At 45.8% G+C, this 19,504-nt stretch overlaps 1 protein-coding gene across 1 annotated transcript; it reads right to left on the bottom strand.

The window, feature by feature from the left end:
* Positions 1-310: 310 nt before the first annotated feature.
* Positions 311-19,104, bottom strand: LOC149355175 (uncharacterized). Its single transcript, XM_089576083.1, has 6 exons — positions 18,915-19,104; positions 18,750-18,832; positions 15,276-15,399; positions 8,615-8,712; positions 6,033-6,183; positions 311-711 (listed from the first exon to the last, which is right to left on the bottom strand). The coding sequence occupies exons 1-6, from the start codon at positions 19,102-19,104 to the stop codon at positions 311-313; spliced, it is 1,047 nt and encodes a 348-aa protein (XP_089432209.1).
* Between the last annotated feature and the right edge of the window lie 400 nt (positions 19,105-19,504).

Below are 19,504 nucleotides of genomic sequence, written 5' to 3'. Positions count from 1 at the left end.
GGCAACTTCTTTAGAAAAAGAACACAGCCAGTCGATGTGCCTACAGCGTGGCTGACTACAGCAAAAAACGAGGACGTGAAACATTGCACCATGCTCCCGGTCTCTTCTTCGCCGTCTACTTTCGTCTCCTGCACAGCCAGTACATCTATGCCGTGCTCCGTTAAAAGCCGAAAGAGCTGGCCTTGCTTTCTCTTTCCTGCCAGACCTTTAACATTCAGGGAGGCGACTTTCAGCGGAGATGCAGGAGCCATTTCTACATAAGAAGAAGAGACCGAAAGCGTGGTGCTTACCTCTCGCGTCCAGCACATGGCTAGACGCCACCGCCGCCGTCGCCCCCGGCGTCATCCTGAGCGTGCACCTGGCCCTGCTCGGAAGGCGCCTTGTCGCCGGCGCGCTTCTCGCTCGCAAGGTTAGGGCGCGGCCGAAAAGGGGCCCGCCTTGCTTGAGGCACCTTTGCTGGTGCTTCCTCTACGCTGGGCGCCGCCTCCTTGTCGCCGTCGGGGCTGGTGTCTCTATGAGGACGCTTCCCAGGCGTAGCCACAGTGGTCGCAAGGCCACCGGTGTTCTGCCGATGACCCTCGGTCGGCTCCTTTGCTACAAAGTCCATGGGCACTGGTAGGCTTTTTGCATCCCCTGAAGTCGCCTCCTTTGACTGAGGCGTCTCCCGTTGGTGGCTGGAGTCCTGGTCCACTGGCAAGGGGGGCGTCTCCACTTGAAGTCGCCGACGTGTCCAGCGACACGGGGAGGTTGCCCAACTCGTCGGTACCCCTCGCTGCGTCCTCAGCCTCAGCAACATCCATCAGCTCCCCGCTGTCTCCTTTCCCTCCGAGCCCGGTCGCAGACGCGTAGGTACGGACGCAGTCCTCGTCCCCATGTCCGTAGCGCCTGCACTTGGAGCACCTGGGAACCTTGCAGTCCCGACGAACGTGACCCGCGCCGTGGCAACGCAGGCACTGCATCGGCCGCCCGGGCACCACCACGAGAGCCAACTCGCCGGCGACGCGAACCTGGTGGGGCAGGTCGTCCACCTTCATCATCATCATCATCAGCCTGACTACACCCACTGCAGGGCAAAGGCCTCTCCCATGTCTCTCCAATTAACCCTGTCCTTTGTCAGTTGCCGCCACTGTATCCCCGCAAACTTCTTAATCTCATCCGCCCACCCAACTTTCTGCCGTCCCCTGCTACGTTTGCTTTCTCTTGGAATCCACTCCGTTACCCTTAAGGACCAGCGGTTATCTTGCCTTCGCATTACATGCCCTGCCCAAGCCCATTTCTTCCTCTTGATTTCAACTAAGATGTCATTAACCCGCGTTTGTTCCCTCACCCACTCCGCCCTGTTCCGATCTCTTAACGTTACACATATCATTTTCCTTTCCATAGCTCGCTGCGTTGTTCTTAACTTAAGCTGAACCCTCTTTGTTAGCCTCCACGTTTCTGCCCCATAGGTGAGTACCGGTAGGATACAGCTGTTGTATACTTTTCTCTTCAGGGATATTGGTAAGCTACCATTCATGATCTGAGAGAACCTGCCATATGCGCTCCACCCCATTCTTATTCTTCTAGTTATTTCCCTCTCATGATCCGGATCTGTGGTCACTACCTGCCCTAAGCAGACATATTCTCTTACTACTTCCAGCACCCCGCTACCAATAGCGAACTGCTGTTCCCTTGCTAGGCTGTTGAACATTACTTTCGTTCTCTGCATGTTAATTCTTAGCCCCACCGTTCTGCTCTGCCTGTCTAACTGATTGATCATGCTTTGCAGTTCTTGTCCTGAGTGGCTTAGCAAGGCAATGTCATCAGCGAATCGCAAATTATTCAGGTATTCTCCATTAACTCTTATCCCGAACTGTTACCATTCCAGACCCCGGAATACTTCCTGTAAGCAGGCAGTGAAGAGCATTGGCGAGATCGTGTCTCCCTGCCTGACACCTTTCCGTATTGGAATTTTATTGCTGACTTTATGGAGAACTATAGTAGCTTTACAATCGTTACAAATATCTTCCAATATTTTCACATAGCACTCGTCTACACCCTTATTCCGCAATGCCTGCATGACAGCTGAGGTTTCCACTGAGTCAAATTCTTTCTCGTAATCAATAAGGGCTATATATAGGGGTTGGTTATATTCTGCGCATTTCTCTATCACCTGATTGATAGTGTGAATCTGATCTATTGTCGAGTATCCTTTACGAAAGCCTGCCTGATCATTTGGTTGACTAAAGTCCAAGGTTGTACTGATTCTATTAGCGATTACCTTAGTAAATACTTTGTAGGCAACGGACAATAAGCTGATTGGTCTGTAATTCTTCAAGTCCTTGACGTCTCCTTTCTTATGAATTAAGATAATGTTAGCGTTCTTCCAAGATTCTGGTACTCTCGAGGTCACAAGGCATTGCGTATACAGGGTGGCTACTTTTTGTAGCACAATCTCTCCTCCGTCCTTCAACAAATCTGCTGTTACCTGATCCTCATTAGCTGCTTTCCCTCTTTGCATTGCTCCTAAGGCTTTCTTTACTTCCTCCTTCGTTACTGGCAGGATGTCCCATTGCTGTGCTCGACTGCCTCCCTCAGTAACTTGATGATTAGATTCGCTACTGTATAGATTTTTGTAGAACTCTTCGGCTAATTCAACTGTCTTATTCATATTGCTTATGACATTGCCCTGTTTGTCTTTTAGCGCATACATCTGGTTTTTACCTATGGCCAGTTTTCTCCTCACTGATTTTAGGCTACCTCCGTTTCTTAGAGCATGCTCGATTTTCTCCATGTTAAACTTTCTTATGTCGGCTACCTTGCGCTTATTTATTAACTTCGAAAGCTCTGCTAGTTCTATCCTGTCTGTGGAGTTAGACATCCTCATGCTTTGACGTTTTTTAATCAGATCTTTAGTCTCCTGAGATAGCTTGCTGGTATCCTGTCGAACAATCCTACCACCTACTTCTGCGGCGCATTCTGTAACGATAGCTGTAAGATTATCATTCATTCTTTCAACACTACGGTCGTCTTCTTCAGTTAAAGCGGGAAATCTGTTTTGCAGCGACATTCTGAATTCCTCTACCTTCCGTCTTAATGCTAACTCGTTAATAGCCTTTCTCTTCACCAGTTTCCTCCGTTCCCTCTTCAAATCTAAGCTAACACGAGACATTACCATTCTGTCGTCGCTACAACGGACCTTACCGAGGACCTCCACATCCTCTACGATGCCAGGGTGTGCACACAGTATGAAGTCTATTTCATTTTTAGTCTCACCATTGGGACTCTTCCACGTCCACTTCCTGTTTGCTCGTTTGCGGAAGAAGGTATTCATAATCCGTAAATTATTTCTATCTGCGAACTCTACTATAACTCTCCCCTACTGTTCCTAGAACCTATGCCATAGCCACCTACCGCCTTGTCTCCAGCCTGCTTTTTACCTACCTTTGCATTAAAGTCGCCCATCAGTACAGTGTACTGTGATTTTACTTTGATCCTTGCCGATTCCACATCCTCATAGAAGCTTTCAACTATCTGGTCATCATGGCTTGATGTAGGCGCGTAGGCCTGCACCACCTTCAGCTTGTACCTCTTATTAAGCCTAATTACGATAGCTGCCACTCTCTCGTTAATACTGTAAAACTCCTCGATGTTGCCAGCTATATCCTGATTAATGAGCAATCCCACACTTAGTTCTCGCCTCTCTGCTAATCGACGATAGCACAGTACATGCCCGCCCTTTAGTACTGTATACGCCTCATCTGTCCTCCTAACCTCACTAAGCCCTATGACATCCCATTTAATACCGGCTAATTCCTCCAATAGCACTGCTAAGCTAGCCTCACTTGATAAGGTTCTTGCGTTAAACGTTGCTAGGTTCAGTTTCCAATGGCGGCCTGTCCGGAGCCAGAGATTCTTAGCACCCTCCGCTGCGTCACAGATCTGACCGCCGCCTTGGTCAATTGCTCCGCAGCTGCTGGGGACTGAGGGCCGAGGGTTAATTGGTTTGTTCATAGAAGGTTATGGCCATGTACTATACCAGGGTGGCCAAATCCTGTTCTGGTGAGGAAGTGCGTTGTCGGTTCTGTTCACCGAAATCAGGCCGCACTCCAAGCCTGGGTATGCAATTCCATCGACACGCGGAGTTTTTTTTTTAATCCGGTGGAGAATTGCGTGGCACCGGGATTCGAGCCCCAGTCCTCTTGCACGCGAGGCGGATGCTCTACCTCTACGCCATCGCTGCACCCTTCATACCTGGCTTCAACTTGAGCAGCACTGTTCTCGTGGTGGATCCCTTCTCTTTCATCCCTTGAACGCGCCAACGCTCCCGCGTCACCTCGGTCACGTTTCCGAACGCCGCGAAAGCAGTCCGGATGTCGTCGTCAGCGACGCCGTGCAGCATCCAATGCAGGCGCAGCTTTACTTGCTGATCCTCGGGGTCGAAAACGATGCACCGGCGTCCCTTTACCTCAAGCTCCTTCAAGGCGGCTAATTTCTTCGCGGCTTCTGGGCTGCTGAAGGTTACCGCCCACACGTGGTTTACCTGGTACGCCCCCAACGCCATGACGTCGGGGAGCGCACCGGTGTTGGCGAGGGCGTCCCTGAAGTCTTCGACATTTTAAGGTCTCACACGCACATCTCCGTGCAAAAAAAATGGCTGAGTCTTAACTTGGTTAAGCCTGGAGAATGCGAAGCATCATCGTGTCGCGTAATTTGGAGGCGCACAACCACAGCGACGGCGCGAGGTGGGCCCCCGTTTCTCCACTGTCGTGACGTCATCAAGTCACGTGGTGTGACGTCATGTATCACGTGATTTGGAGGCGCACAACCACAGCGACGGCGCGAGGTGGGCCCCCGTTTATCCACTGTCGTGACGTCATCGTGTCACGTGGTGTGACGTCATGTATCACGTGATTTGGAGGCGCACAACCACAGCGACGGCGCGAGGTGGGCCCCCGTTTCTCCACTGTCGTGACGTCATCGTGTCACGTGGTGTGACGCCATGTATCACGTGATTTGGAGGCGCACAACCACAGCGACGGCGCGAGGTGGGCCCCCGTTTCTCTACTGTCGTGACGTCATCGTGTCACGTGGTGTTACGTCATGTATCACGTGATTTGGAGGCGCATAACCACGGTGAAGGGCTGAAGTGGTAGCTAAAGTAGTATGCTTCGCATAAAACTGTGTTTAGAACAAGAACACGTCCGGTGGGCAGGGTAGGCAAAAAGATCTCATACTCCTTGTCTTCGGCGCTGAACCTGTTTCCGCGGCCATCGATGGCCGCTGTCGCCGCTCCGTGGGAGCTCATGATCCTGCGTCCGTACACGCCAGTGGCCGGAAGTAGAATGCGCTCGGCCATCCTGACAATGCCGTCATATTTAATTTAGAGATATCTGGTACGAAATTACATCCCGAAGACAAAAAAAAACTAGTGTCAGAAGTGGGATTCGAACCCACGCCCACTTGCGTGGACCAGAAATCTCGTTTTGCCCATATATTACAGGCAAGGCTATTCCACCTTGAGTCTGGCGCCTTAGACCGCTCGGCCATCCTTTTTTTTTCTTTATTGCCGGTAAACAATACATGCACAGGAATAAAAATCGCTAGCCAAACTTTGGCTGAGGCGACGGATTAAAACATTTTCATGTCGATCAGTTTGTCCATAACTGCCACCCACTCCGGTGGCTGAGGTTGACTGCGGAGAACATCTCTCAGAGAGGCTACACTTTCTATAAAGTTTTCTCTGACTGGTCGTACATTTGCGTCTGCGTGCGTAGCCGCCATCCTCGTTTTCCAGATGCTGTGGAGGCCCAGTAGCATAATCATGTCATATGACACTTCGTCACTTTCTATAGGCAGAAACCGGATGCCGTAAGGAGTAATAGGTAGTTCTTTTTTTAAAGTTCTTTGCAAGATGTCCCAGTGGGAAACCGGGTCCCAGCACTCGATAAACACATGCTCGATGGTCTCGGGTTTTTTGCACAGTGTGCAGTCGACGTTCCATGGTACGAAAATGCCTTTATCGTTTAGCCATGTTTTCACCGGTAGGGTACCAGAGTCATACAGAGACTTGCCCCGAACTTCCTCTTCGGTGAACACATGCCGAAGAAGGCCTCTCGCAAATTTCGTTGGCAGTCCTTGGCAATGAGCTGCCAGCCTGCTGATGACAGTCTTTTCGACGAGGACACCGCCCCCTATGTCCTCCTGCATAAAAAGAAAAGCACAAGGGCAATAGACACACATTCCTTTCATCGGTCTGTGCTAGCAATCACACATTCACACGCTGTTGACACCCACATCAAGCAACAGGATGACGCGTGCATGTGCAGGACTTTGCTAGGGGTGAAGGATGCACAGTACACGATCCTATTTGCCATGGTCAACAAGGCCTTCAAGAAGTGCGGAATGTAACCCTTATTGCATTCCTTGGCATCAAGAGAACCCAATGGCATACATTTCAGAGTTTCCTGCATAAATTTTCTAGAAAACTGTTCGCAAAATACTTACATAAAAAGCGCATAAGTGCTCAAGGAATTGTTTTACATGAAATTAAATGACATATCTAGAATCAGTGCACAGCAATACATGTGCCCTGAAAATTTCATAACTATGACTAGATTGATAAAATTTTCTTTTCAAGACCAGGGTTCCCCTTAATCATCGATTACCATGTGGCATTTGTCTACGACCGTTCAATTTATAATCGAATTGCATCTCTCATTTGTTTCAGTTTCAACAGCCAAGCAATCGCTATGACGTCAAAGGTCCATATAGGTCACGTGAAGCATGACAAAAACTGTGATACAACTGCTGCTTTGTCATTTTAATTCACTACAATGCTGCCAGCCTGCCTCAAGACTGAACACAGGTGAAGAAGCGGCGAATGTATCAGCTTTTCTCAAGCTTCACGACCTATACAGAAATTCGACATCAAAGCCAACACTCCGCTGTTGATACAAGTGAGAAGAAACTTGATTACAAAATATTAGAGGTCGTACGTGAACACCGTGTGGTGATCCACGTACAACTGTCTTAACATCACTACAAAGAACAAAAATGCAACCAAATTTGGCATGTCCTTTAATGGACCTCTAGCTTAAAAGCTCAGCTGAACACCTCAACCTAATTACTAAAGCGAGTGACAGGCTCAGCTGAACACCTCAACCTAATTACTAAAGCAAGTGACAACAAAGTGCTAGCTGTGGTGGTTACTCTACCACATTGTCTTTTTTTTCATGCTTCCTGCCATCAGCATGGCAGGCACTTCTTGCTATGTTGCATTTGCTTTGCTATTTGGAACTGATCCAAACACATGCACTTGTCGACAATCACGCAGTGGTGCAGCCATCAAGAACATGTTGCACGGAAGCAGGGGCCATTCTGTTGTCTGTGTGCACTGAAGGCAAACACTGGCTGGCATATGGAGTGATGTGTTCGCATGGAGGTACAACAATGTACACAAAACTACCAGCCACTTAGTCGAAAAAAAAGAAGAAATTACTCAGCTCGTTTTTTTCACATGGCTGAACAATACCAGTAAAGCTGAGAGATTGGTTGACAATACTGTCATGGACTAGAAGACGAAAAAGTAATTAACAATATCTGTGAGCCAGAAGAGTGGAGAAGTTTGTGTCCCAGAACTAATGCCGAAGCAGCAAAAGGTGGCAAAGCTCTGCGATTTCTTCGAAGAAAACATTCATGAAAAATGTAATTAATTTGTCACAGTTCTAGGCTGATTTTACAACAGCAAAGTTTCTGTTCAAGTGAAATTTATTTGTAGCGAGGCTCAGCTGTAATAAACCTCACTGCGAGACAAAGTGGCAGAGACCCTAACTCCAGTGCTAGCTTCTCGTACTGAAAAATCTAATTCGCAGCAGTCATGAAATGCGGTAAACCTGTTCAGAACACCTGCCTGTTGACATTGGGACTAACGTTGAAAGGGCGGGCTAGAAAAGCTGATGAAGCAATTTTCAAATTTCTTGTTTCATACTCTAGGTTAAAATTCTAAAACATTGAATTACTTTGCCCTAACCTACTGCAATTCTTCAACAGTGCACTTTCATTCTATTTCTTTCAATGCAGTGATACTAGCTTAGCACTGAAACATGTTTGTGCCACCTCTGCCTCCACCCAAACGTGTGCATCACCCCCCCCCACACACACACACACACACACACATTTCAAGAACCAACAGGGCAACCATACAAAATTTTCCTCCGCTGATCATCACCTAAGTAAATACCGCTGCCTACCAAACACCTCTCCAAATATTGCCAAATGAGCGGTGCTAGGCCAGCCACAATCACCATTTATGGAATTTCCCCAGTCTTGCTACTATACCGCATATTATGCTAGATACCTCTACACTCCCGTTTCTCTTTGCTCATGCGATAGACTGTAGATCACCACCAACCCAAGTCTACTTCTTTTTCTTTAATCGCAGCTGAATACTAGACACCTATGTTAGCGCTCTATTAATCCTACCCTCTTGACATTAACTAATGTCACACTAGTATCCTTGCTATCCATTGTTCACTGCTCTGTCCTCAGTGTCACTGCAAGCATCAACACCAGTGCCAAAGCTCTTGCTTTTCTTCCAAATAGGACAAATGCCTTTCAGAAAGCAAATGCTTACAGTGTCAGCCTTTGGCACGTCTGCTTGCCTTGGAGCTTCAAGGAGGGCCTGCAGTCTCCTCACTACCTTGCTAGACTTCTTCACCATGGCAAAGGAGTCTAGAGGCAGACATGAAAAGGTCAAGTTGAAGCAGGAATTCTCATAATCACAATCACTGCTTTGTATGCAATGTTAGCATTGCAGCAGACCACCTAAAAAATCTTTGAGCGAGAACATACTCGCTCTTGACTGCATGCACTCCTGGAATCTGGACTTCTGTCCGTCCTGTGAATCATGAACAATATGAGAGGGAATAAAAGTTTTGCATAGAACTACAAATATTCGGGTCATTTCTCCACTAAATTTGAGAATGCTTATGGATATGATAAACCAACAGGAAAACTAGTTTGAAAGCAAAAAGGTGTATTTTTGGCAGGAACAGCACAAACGGATTAAGGACAAAAATGCAACAAGGAGCACACAAATGATCACTCCCCTGTGTTCCTTGTTCATTTCTTGTCTTTCGTCCATTTTCACTGTTCCACCCTAAATGCATCTTTACTACCTCGCCTAATTGCCCGCCCTAATACAGAAAAAGGTGCGCTTGTCGCATATAATTATGGAATAACGAAACAATAAATGCTCAAACTTTGTTTCTTCTCATATTGCTCATGACTATATACAATGCAGTGGCGGGAATGACCAAGAATTCTGGAGCCTGCTTTGTAGCTGGTTAAAATTCAATTTGCAGCAGCTTCCTCGTGATTTGTGGCAAGAGCCCTATTGTGGAAATGCCACGGTTTAAAAAATGACGTATTCCTCCAACCTTTGCGTGGTGCAAAAGTAGGCAGACGTATCAGCGAGGTCTGCATACTTATTTGTTGAAGGGGCGTAAATTGCTGGGCTAGTTGGTTCATGATGTTGTCAGGGTGGAACCAGCGGAACACAGACGCAGGACAAGAAAAGGAGGTACACACACCACACCGCTGGACTTGCAACTGATTTATTTCCAAGAAAACCGCCACATTTAAATGTTTCCCTGCGCAAGCGCACACTCTGGACGATGGGAACGACTGTATTAAGGTAAAAGAAAGTTACATTCTTTATCCGTGATAAAAAACCGAGGATCGCTGACACACATCTTGTTTTTCCTGATTAAAAACGCTTCAAAAGTTTCATGCTCGCGTCTTGTCCTCCCCCGACCGATAATGCTCGTGCGGTGAAGCAAAGGAGAACATTCTTTGCATACCTTAACATGCAAGGCTAAATTGCTTCCAGTGCCTGAATTGAACGTTGTTCGGTGCTGCCTCAGACGTTCATTGATGCACCCTCCGGTTTGCCCGATGTAGATTTTCCCACAGGACAAAGGGATGCAGTACACCACCCCTACTTCACACGAAGTGAACCTCGTCTGGTGTTTGGTTTTACAGGTCCCCTTTTTCTGCGGACCACCAGAAATATAGGCGCACAAACCAGACAGCCCGCCGGAAACTGTCTGGTTTGTGCGCCCATATTTCTGGTGGTCCGCAGAAAAAGGGGACCTGTAAAACCAAATACCAGACGAGGTTCACTTCGTGTGAAGTAGGGGTGGTGTACTGCATCCCTTTGTCCTGTGGGAAAACCTAAATCGGGCAAACTGGAGGGTGCATCAATGAACGTCCGAGGCAGCACCGAACAACGTTCAATTCAGGCACTGGCAGCAATTTAGCCTTGCATGTTAAGGTATGCAATGGATGTTCTCCATTGCTTCACCGCACGAGCATTATCGGTCGGGGGAGAACAAGACGCGAGCGTGAAATTCTGGAAGCGTTTTTAATCAGGAAAAACAAGGAGATGTGTGTCAGCGATCCCTCGGTTTTTATCACGGATAAAGAATATAACTTTCTTTTACCTTAATACAGTCGTTCCCATCGTCCTGAGTGTGCGCTTGAGCAGGAAAATATTTAAAATGTGGTGGTTTTCTTGGAAATAAATCAGTTGCAAGTCCAGCGGTGTGCTGTGTGTACCTCCTTTTCTTGTCCTGCGTCTGTGTTCCGCTGGTTCCACCCTGACAACATTATTTGTTGAAATTTTATGTATTGGTCCCTTAACAGCCCGAAGACATTATATAAGGGGGCGGGGGGGGGGGGGGGGGGCATGCATAGAGGTTAGGCTCCCCCAAATCTACTTTTGTAACAAATTAAAATAAGCGATATTTCAATTCAATTCAAGTTTATTTGCATCTATACATGTACAGATGACGGGAGTGCAGACAAAAATCCAAATGGATTTGGCTTGACGGGGTCTGTACCCCCTACAGAAATGGCACTATGCACAATAAAGAGAACGAAAAGATACAATAATGGGTAAACGAAAAAAAAGTATTAGTGAACATTCTATAACATTCTATGCTATAACATAAATACATACGGCCAAAAAAAAATCAATGATAGAATGCTGAAAGGATTTAAAAAGCAGAAAGCATAAAGCATAAAATTATACAAATAAAATAGCTTTGAAATTCACAAACATAAATAATAAGTTACTAACAAGCAAAGAAAATTGGTTAGACATTCATGGCTTCAGTGTATACTACAGCAAAGCGAACAAAACAAAAAAACGAATCCACAATGAGCCCATAAAAGGAGAGCTACGTTGTTATTAAGTTTCTAATGAGTTTAACAAAGATGGCAGTGTGTGGCGTAACATTTGTTGACCGTAGTTAGTGCGCGTTTTAGGAACGTACCATGTTTCTCTGTGACGTGTGTTGTAAATGTTAGAACTCATTGTCAATAGAGATAAATGCGCGAAGAATTTGGTGTTCTGTTTTTTCGCAGTAGTGAAACGCTTGAGTAAAATACTACGATATATGGAGGTGACCGGCTGTAAGTTAAGGGCACTGAAAAGAGGCTGCGTATGAGCGTCATATGAGGAATTAGCGATAGCGCGCACTGCTTTCTTCTGCAAAAGATAAAGCTTTGTGATGTTAGACATTGTGGTGTTTCCCCACACTAAATGGCAGTAATTCAGATGGGACAGGAAGAGACAGTTGTAAAGCAGCTTTTTCACGCTCAAGGGAAGAAAAAATCGAAGTTTCGTTAGTATCCCCACAACACGAGCGATTTTGTTAGCAACTGAGTCTGTACAAAGATTCCAAAGTAAGTTCTCTTGAAATACGACCCCGAGGCACTTAATGGATGGCACAATGTTGATAACCGAGGAACCCATTTGCAAATGGCCGTCAATGTGGACATTTTTGTTTTTAGGTTGAAAAAGTACAGCCTTTGTCTTGCTTTTATTTATAGACAGTGAATTCAATGAACTCCATCGATTGAGTTCGCTTAAAGCAGCGTTCGCAAGAGCCAACAGGTCCCTTGCACAACCAGATGTAAAAAACAGACTAGTGTCGTCAGCGTATATGATGAATTGGGCAGTGGTGTCAATATTTATTATGTCGTTAATGTAAATATTAAATAACAAAGGTCCAAGAATGCTTCCTTGAGGTACACCAGAATGAATGGGTAAGTTATCTGAAAGACAGTTATTTATTGAAACCCTCTGACACCTGAACTGCAGATAGCTTTTGATTAAGGTAAGGAATGGGCCCCTGAAACCATAAATTTCAAGTTTTGTTAGCAGTGTGGTGTGATTAATTGTGTCAAAGGCCTTTGAAAAATCGATGAAAATGCCGAGTGTCACAAAATTTTGCTCAAATGCTTGTAATATTAGTTCCTTTTGTGTTAGTAGAGCTAACTCTGTCGAACGACCCTTTCGGAAACCGAACTGACAGTCAGTAAGGATATTGTGTTTTTCGCAGAAAGCGGTCATTCTGAGTGTTATTAATTTTTCTAGGCATTTTGAAAATACAGGTAAAATGGATATTGGTCTGTAGTTAGACATGTTGTTTCTATCACCGGCTTTGAAGAGCACTGTAACCCTTGCGAGTTGCATGCGCTTAGGAAATATACTGTTTACAAAGCACAAATTATACACATGCTCAAGAACTGGACATATCAGATCTAAAACGTGTTTTACGGGGCGTATTTGCAGGTCATCAATATCGCAGCTTTTACTGTTTCGCAGAGCGGAGAACGTGAGACAAATTTCTTCGGCGCTAGTTGGATGCAGAAAAGCACTATCGCAAGTTTTGGAATTGACGTACTCTGCGGAGCGAGGATCGTGCAAACTATTCACTAGGGACACAAAATAATTATTAAAAGCGTTTGCTAAATGCGCGCCTGATGAAAGTTCCCCATTAATGATCAATTCTCGTACGCCCTCTGGATGCTGACGTCCAATGTTAAGCACTGCGCTAAGGTTTCTCCACGTGATGTCCGTCCGCTTTACAGCTTCAGGATCAAACAACCTATGAAGGTAATCTTTCTTAGCTTGTCTAAGGGTTGCAGTTAACTTATTCCGAAATTTCTTAAATTCGGATAGATGGCACGTGTCTCTTGTGTCCAAAAAACGTTTGAATAGAGCATCTTTTTGCTTGATTAGTTTCAGAAGTGCACTGGTTATCCAAGGTTTTGTAGCTTTTCTAGGCTTCAGTGTTTTAGGGTGAAAAGATTCCGAGTAAGCCTTTTTGAAAAGACACAGAAATGACTCGTACGCGGCGTCTGCGTCAGACTGATTGTACACGTCGAGCCAATTTATTTTTGATATTCTTGTATGGAAATCCTCGAGTGTAGCTGGATTAATATCTTGGATAGTGATCGGGGGACACTGCTTTGGCTCTTTACTCGAGACATACGATTCCAAGAGAAGAAATACTGGCAAATGATCGCTAATATGAGCGCTGATTACTCCGGAGTTCATAGTTCGAGATTCAGTGTTTATAATGAAAACATCAAGCAAACTTTCACAGTCCTTGCTAATGCGAGTTGGAGCAGTAATTGTGTTGAAACATGCATTAGCTTCTAAAAGTCGAGTGAAATCAGTACTCAGCTGCGTTTCGTTCAACATGTTAATATTTATATCGCCGCCCAAGACGAGTTCATACCTGTTTTCATTTATCCAGGATAAGAAGTTTTCCATAAATGTGAAAAAGTTTGCAACGTTCCCGCCTGGAGGGCGATATAAAACAGAAAATATGCTTTTGTTGTGAACGACAGTCAAGATTTCAAAGTCCGCTGTAACCGCCGTAAGCTCGTCGATTTTTTCACACTGAAAATTCTCCCTGGCCATGAAAAGTACGCCTCCACCGTTCCTGACTGAGCGATTTAAGTAGTGTCTTGTGTAACCTGGGATTTCGTATCTTTATTATTAGTGCAAATTTTTCTGTGCAAAAATTGCAAAGTTGAGAAATTCTAATTTCAGTTGATTTCTTAAATATCACTGTAGGGTGGTTTTTTTTTTGAAACTTAAAAAAAGCCCTCCAGATTGAAAAACCGGCATGCGACAACGCTCCTATACTACAACTCTAACACTCCAAAATGCACTCCTATTGAAGGAATTCGGTAGGCAAAAGACAATGAATCAAAAAGCCACCACAGGCACAGCGATCATTCCAGGGTGAGCACAGCCACTTCGCTTCGCTAAGTTATGATACCACAATACAAGCGTGACCTATAGCCATTTCAAGGCACAGCACAGGCTAGTGCTTAGGCACTAGACAGGTTTATATGAGCATGACAGGTTTCTTGCAGTCAGACATGGCATCTCTTGAGACAGTGTTTTATTTCCTCTACTCCTCAGCATTGCCATGAGCTTCCCACACTTTGCTGCTTCCTTGTTAAGTGTTTGCCACGAAGAGACCCTGCTCGGACCTCCTCACAATGTAACCTATACTCCAAGCTCATGTGGCGAAAGATATATGGCAAAGACACAGGTTTGAAATCATGCGTGCACAGTGTGGTCACAGTGTGCCAACCCATGAATGGAATTTGCTGAATTTAGTTACAACTCCTATTCATACAAACTCTCCATGCTGACGTTTCGCATTAACATGGTCTACTGCATAAATCGGAAGCTCTGATGTCGACGACAGAGTTAAAGCCAGCAAGCACAAGTGACATATGTGGAATCTGCTACCTGATCTGGAACGCATCCGAAACCTATCTCACTGTCTTATACTGACTTATGGGACACATGATGGTGCTGCACAAAAAGCGCTATAAATCTAACAGGACCAAAATTTAGCATTATTTAAGCCCCTCAGAACCAATTTTTTCTTTGCATATGCGTTCACCAAGAAACCACATCAGCCGCAGCTCTTGGTTGCTGAAATAGTATCCTGGCACAACTTTGGCACAATCTCACCAAATACCACTAATTTGGTTGGTTTATGGGGTTTAACGTCCCAAAGAGACTCAGGCTATGAGAGACGCCATAGTGAAGGACTCCGGAAATTTCTACCACCTGGGATTCTTTAGCATGCACTGACATCGCACAGTACACGGGCCTCTAGAATTTCTCCTCCAAAGAAATTCGACCGCCGCGGCCGGAATCGAACCTGCGTCTTTCGGGTCAGCAGCCGAGTGCCATAACCACTCAGCCACCGCGGCGGCAAATGCCACTAATTTGTTGCAGCATGTAGAAGGTTTAAGACAATGGTACAGGTTGGTACTGCCTTAGCATACGAAGAATGCATAGCTGACTGCAGATGATATGCTGCCCACAGTTACCCTGTTACTAATGCGTGCCACATAATTAGCATCAGGCCAACAACACTCACAACACATGTAACATGTAACTAACTCACCAGCGTTGTTCTCTGCCATCTGTAGCCTGTCCTCTGCAGCCTGTAGCCTGTCCTCCAAAGTCTTCACATAAGACTCCAGGTCGGCTAATTTCTGTGCCGCACCACACTGGCACACGCTGTGATCCTACACCCGTGAATATTGAAAGAGTTCAAGCAGAAACAGGTTTCCTACAAGAAGCCAATGCATTTTTTGCACAGCAGCTTGGAAATTAACAATTACCATTTTGCTACAGAGCAGAGAAATTCACTAGAAAGGGCACAGAAAAAGAGATACCTTTTCTGGCAGCAAGGACTGCGGCTGGTAAACTGTGTACGTCTCTGAACAACAAACTGTTTTGATGAGGATTCAAACACCAATCTTAGGCGAGAAGTATTAATTGTACCCACATGTGATTAACCATCACTCACTACTCCAAGACATGCGCTGAACAAATACATTGCGATGTTATAGTACAGAGGTATGCACACTTGTCTACAGCTCTTTAGTGGTGTTCTGTGGAGGCAAAGGAGCGAAATTTAAAGCAGGTACTGATTTTGCATTTATTACTTGCACTCGGGCACAGCCAGATAGGCATCTACACGCGGTGAGACAAGTGCGCTCACTTTTGTACACTCTGTGTCTGGCGTTTAAATGACGGATGCTTAATATACCCTTTTGGATGCTTAATCCGCCCTAAAAAATGATCCAAAAGAAAAACGCCACTGCGGGAAAAAGCGATTTGCGTTAGGTTTTTGAGTAAGAAAAAGTCAGGCTGTAACTGCTGTAAACTAAGAGCGTGAAAATGGATCCGCTTATGGATGGATGGACACTAAGTCAAGTGGCAGCTCACACCATCTAGTCGTGACAACATATATGCTGTGCTTTTTGACTGAAGACAGAGAACACACCTCTTCACCTTTAAAGCAAGCCATTCCACAACCTCCTGCGGAGTGCAGTTGGAATTTCAATGTTGTCTTGATTTTAGCCAGTAAACCGGTAACTTTGCTTGGTTATCTCTACCCATTTGAAATCTATTTTTCCTCCACTGTTCCTAAATCCCAGTACTTGGAATAAATCAGCCCCATCAGCCCCGTTGCTTTAAACTGTCGGGCAAAGCTTTTTAGAAAAAAGCATCAAGTGTGCAGCCGTTTCCTCCTCCTCTCCACATGCACTGCATAACGTGTCTTTTGGCACTTGACTCCATGCGCTAGAATTATAGCAGATATTTTCTATGCCACTGCTTTACCTTCATTTCTCTGAAGTGCTCTAATTTTACCTTGCTGCCATGAAGGAAGAAAAAGAAACTCAGGAGGGAGCATCTCGCAATACCCTTGAAGCCTACTCATCAAGTTGCTCGCTGCACACATGTGGGCCAGCGTAGCCAACTGACTGTAGATCAACCTCCTTGCTGCAGTCGCCCGTGCCATGGGCCACGCAGACATGTGCACTAAAACATACCAACACCAAAATATTAGGGACTGACTTGCAGAGCGAAAAACGGTGGAGGGAGCAGCTTCATGAGCACTTGGCTTGCGAAGGCTGGCCACATGGTGTTGCGCTCCCTGCAGAGTTTTTTGTCCCCTCCAGAGTTTTTTGTCCTCCATGCTTGCTTCTAGCTTCTCTGCTCTCAAATGATGCCCATCCCAAGTCACCTTGTACCCCATGATTTGGTGTATTGCCTTCAGTCTACCTACCAAGACTGCTTGATTTCAAACCTTGTTTGAATCTCAGGTCTCATGCACAGAAATGCACTGCCAAAAGTCAGACTAGGAACCATCACCCCTTTCTAGATACATCTTACCAGCAATGGCCTAGTAGCCTGAGCATCCGCCTCGCATGCGGGAGGTGCGGGGTTCGATCCCCGGTGCCACAGGGTACCCACCAATGATACATACAATGGGTGCAAGCTTTCCCCTGCCTCGTGCTCGGCTTCTTTAGGGTGAAATACTTGTAAAATGGGTCCGTGACCCCACCTTGAGCAGAAGCAAATGCTTTGTGCCATGGAGTTCTTTGGCCACAGATGCCCTTGCGCCATAAAAATCCATCATCAATTCCACAATGCCCTATTTTTCATGACAGCTGCGTTCCTGTTAGCTTTAGTTGTTACATATTTTTTATAATCCTTTAGCTACTCAGCACCATTATTTATCCCCACTGCATCATCCTTGTATTCATCCATTACCTTTAACGTGACCTCCTGTGTCCTAAGCTCGCTGCCTTCATTAACATTAAAAATCATGACTGCCGATTTTTCATTAATAAACTTCAGACCTAATGTATCTCCCTCTGTGCTGCAGATGGCCACCAAACTCTGCAAATCTTTGTTGTCAACTATTAGTACTATATCATCCGCGTACATCAGTCCTGCCAATGACTGTTCAAATTCATTCTCCTTGCTCGAAAAAAGAAAGGCTGAAGTCAAGTCACCTCCTCTCTAGATTGGTCATGAATACTTGAGGGTACATCATAAACAACAAAGGTGACAGGCGACACTCTTGCCTAACCTCCTGATCTCTGTAGGCTCCAATATATTTTTCCCATCTTATAAGCACACTTTTCCTTTTGCAGATACCTTATCTAATGTGCCCAGTATGCCCGACAAATCCTCTTGAAATATGTTTTTGTAGGGCCCCTTGATACCCAAAAATGCCAGCCATAGGGACCTGTGTTCCTTTACAGCGATGTCAAGACACTGCAACACTGCGTCGATACAGATTGCCTTCTAACCTTCTTTGTTTTCGAAACTCATTTTGTGGCTCCCCTAGCACCCTCTCGTTCTCTACCTATGCCTGCAGTCTGTCCTTGATAACCTGCATGGCCTCCTTGTAAACCACTGATGTCACTGTTATGGGATGGTAGTTGTTTATGTAAGCTTTGTCCCGCTTTCCCTTATATCATGCTCATCCTGCTTGGTCTCCATCCATCAGTAGCTTCCATCCATTATCATTTGGCTCACTACCTCTCAATCTTGCATAGATTTTGGGCCCAATTGCTTCATTAACAATTTGGATGCCATCCGGTCTTGCCAACGTGCAACTAGAAACCTTGGTGAGCCCAGCGCCTAGTGAACCTAAGGTACACTTAGATCATCTTCGTATGAACAAAAACCGTGCCAATAAGATCATAAACAAACCACAGAGCGTTGAAAACGCCGCTCAGTCATCTCTGACACACAGGCCGCACTAAAGAATTTGCCAATCAGCAGGTTCGACCTCGCTGCAGTTAGGGCCCGCACGCAACAACACACATTTTCATCGTATCAGCATTATTTTTATCTACATCAAAAAGCACCGCAACAGATACAGAACGTGATAGCACACACGATAAGAATGCACGTGCCACTCGTCTTGGTCCTCGATTTCGCGTTCTGTATCCTCACTATGCTTTCATTCCAAACCACTGGTCACAGCTCGTGTCAGACCGCGCGGTGACAAATGCAATCCAAAATACACGATACCATGCATCAGAAAAATGTAGCGATGACAACCGCTCACCTCAGCGGCAGCCTCCGGCTGCTTCGTCGCCCCCGCAGCCTTCGCAAGGTGAGCACGCTTTTTCTCCATGGCTCGTTCGGAGCCTGCGCCGTTAACACCATAAAATACATACTGCCACAGATGCACCATGCGTTGACGCCTCTCGGGACTACGCTCCGTACTCACCGAAATCTAGAAGCTCGGCTTCTGCTGGCACTTCGCCCTCCTTCCACCGAACCGAGACCACCTGGCCCCGCACTTGCATAGCGTTATCCTCAGTAAGAAGGCGCAAGCTTAGCTCGGTGTCTACGAGAGCGCGCACGCTATAAACATCCCACGCGCGCTCTGTAACCCACCTCACTAACACGTGCGACATTCTGCGTTTTTTTTTGTTTGAAGCGCGATTGACGCTGGCAAGCCAAAACAATAATAAGCAAAATGGCGTGCGCGCGCAACTTGACATCAGAAAAGTCACGTGATCGCAGGTATTGTGGGACACCTTTCGGTCACAAATTTAACAACGAATTGTTAAAAACCTTAGTTTCAGGTAATTGTTTATGAAATTATGACTAAATATATTTACACTAGCTCTTTCGCACTAAATATTTTACACACGAGAAAAAAAATAAAAAGTTGCCCAGGCTTAGCTTGGTGGTTAAGCCAAGAATGCGTTGAATATTGCGCGGATTTTGTCAGCAGCAGGGGAGGCAAGGTCAGCAGCTTTTCCTCCGTGACGTATGGATGAATGGATGGATGGATAGCAGCGCCCCCTTTGA

This window comes from Amblyomma mixtum, chromosome 3, assembly GCF_055824585.1.
Source record: "Amblyomma mixtum isolate Tamu chromosome 3, ASM5582458v1, whole genome shotgun sequence".
Taxonomy (NCBI): domain Eukaryota; kingdom Metazoa; phylum Arthropoda; class Arachnida; order Ixodida; family Ixodidae; genus Amblyomma; species Amblyomma mixtum.
The sequence above is the reverse complement of the archived record's forward strand: the minus strand, read 5'-3'. Positions and strand labels throughout refer to the sequence as shown.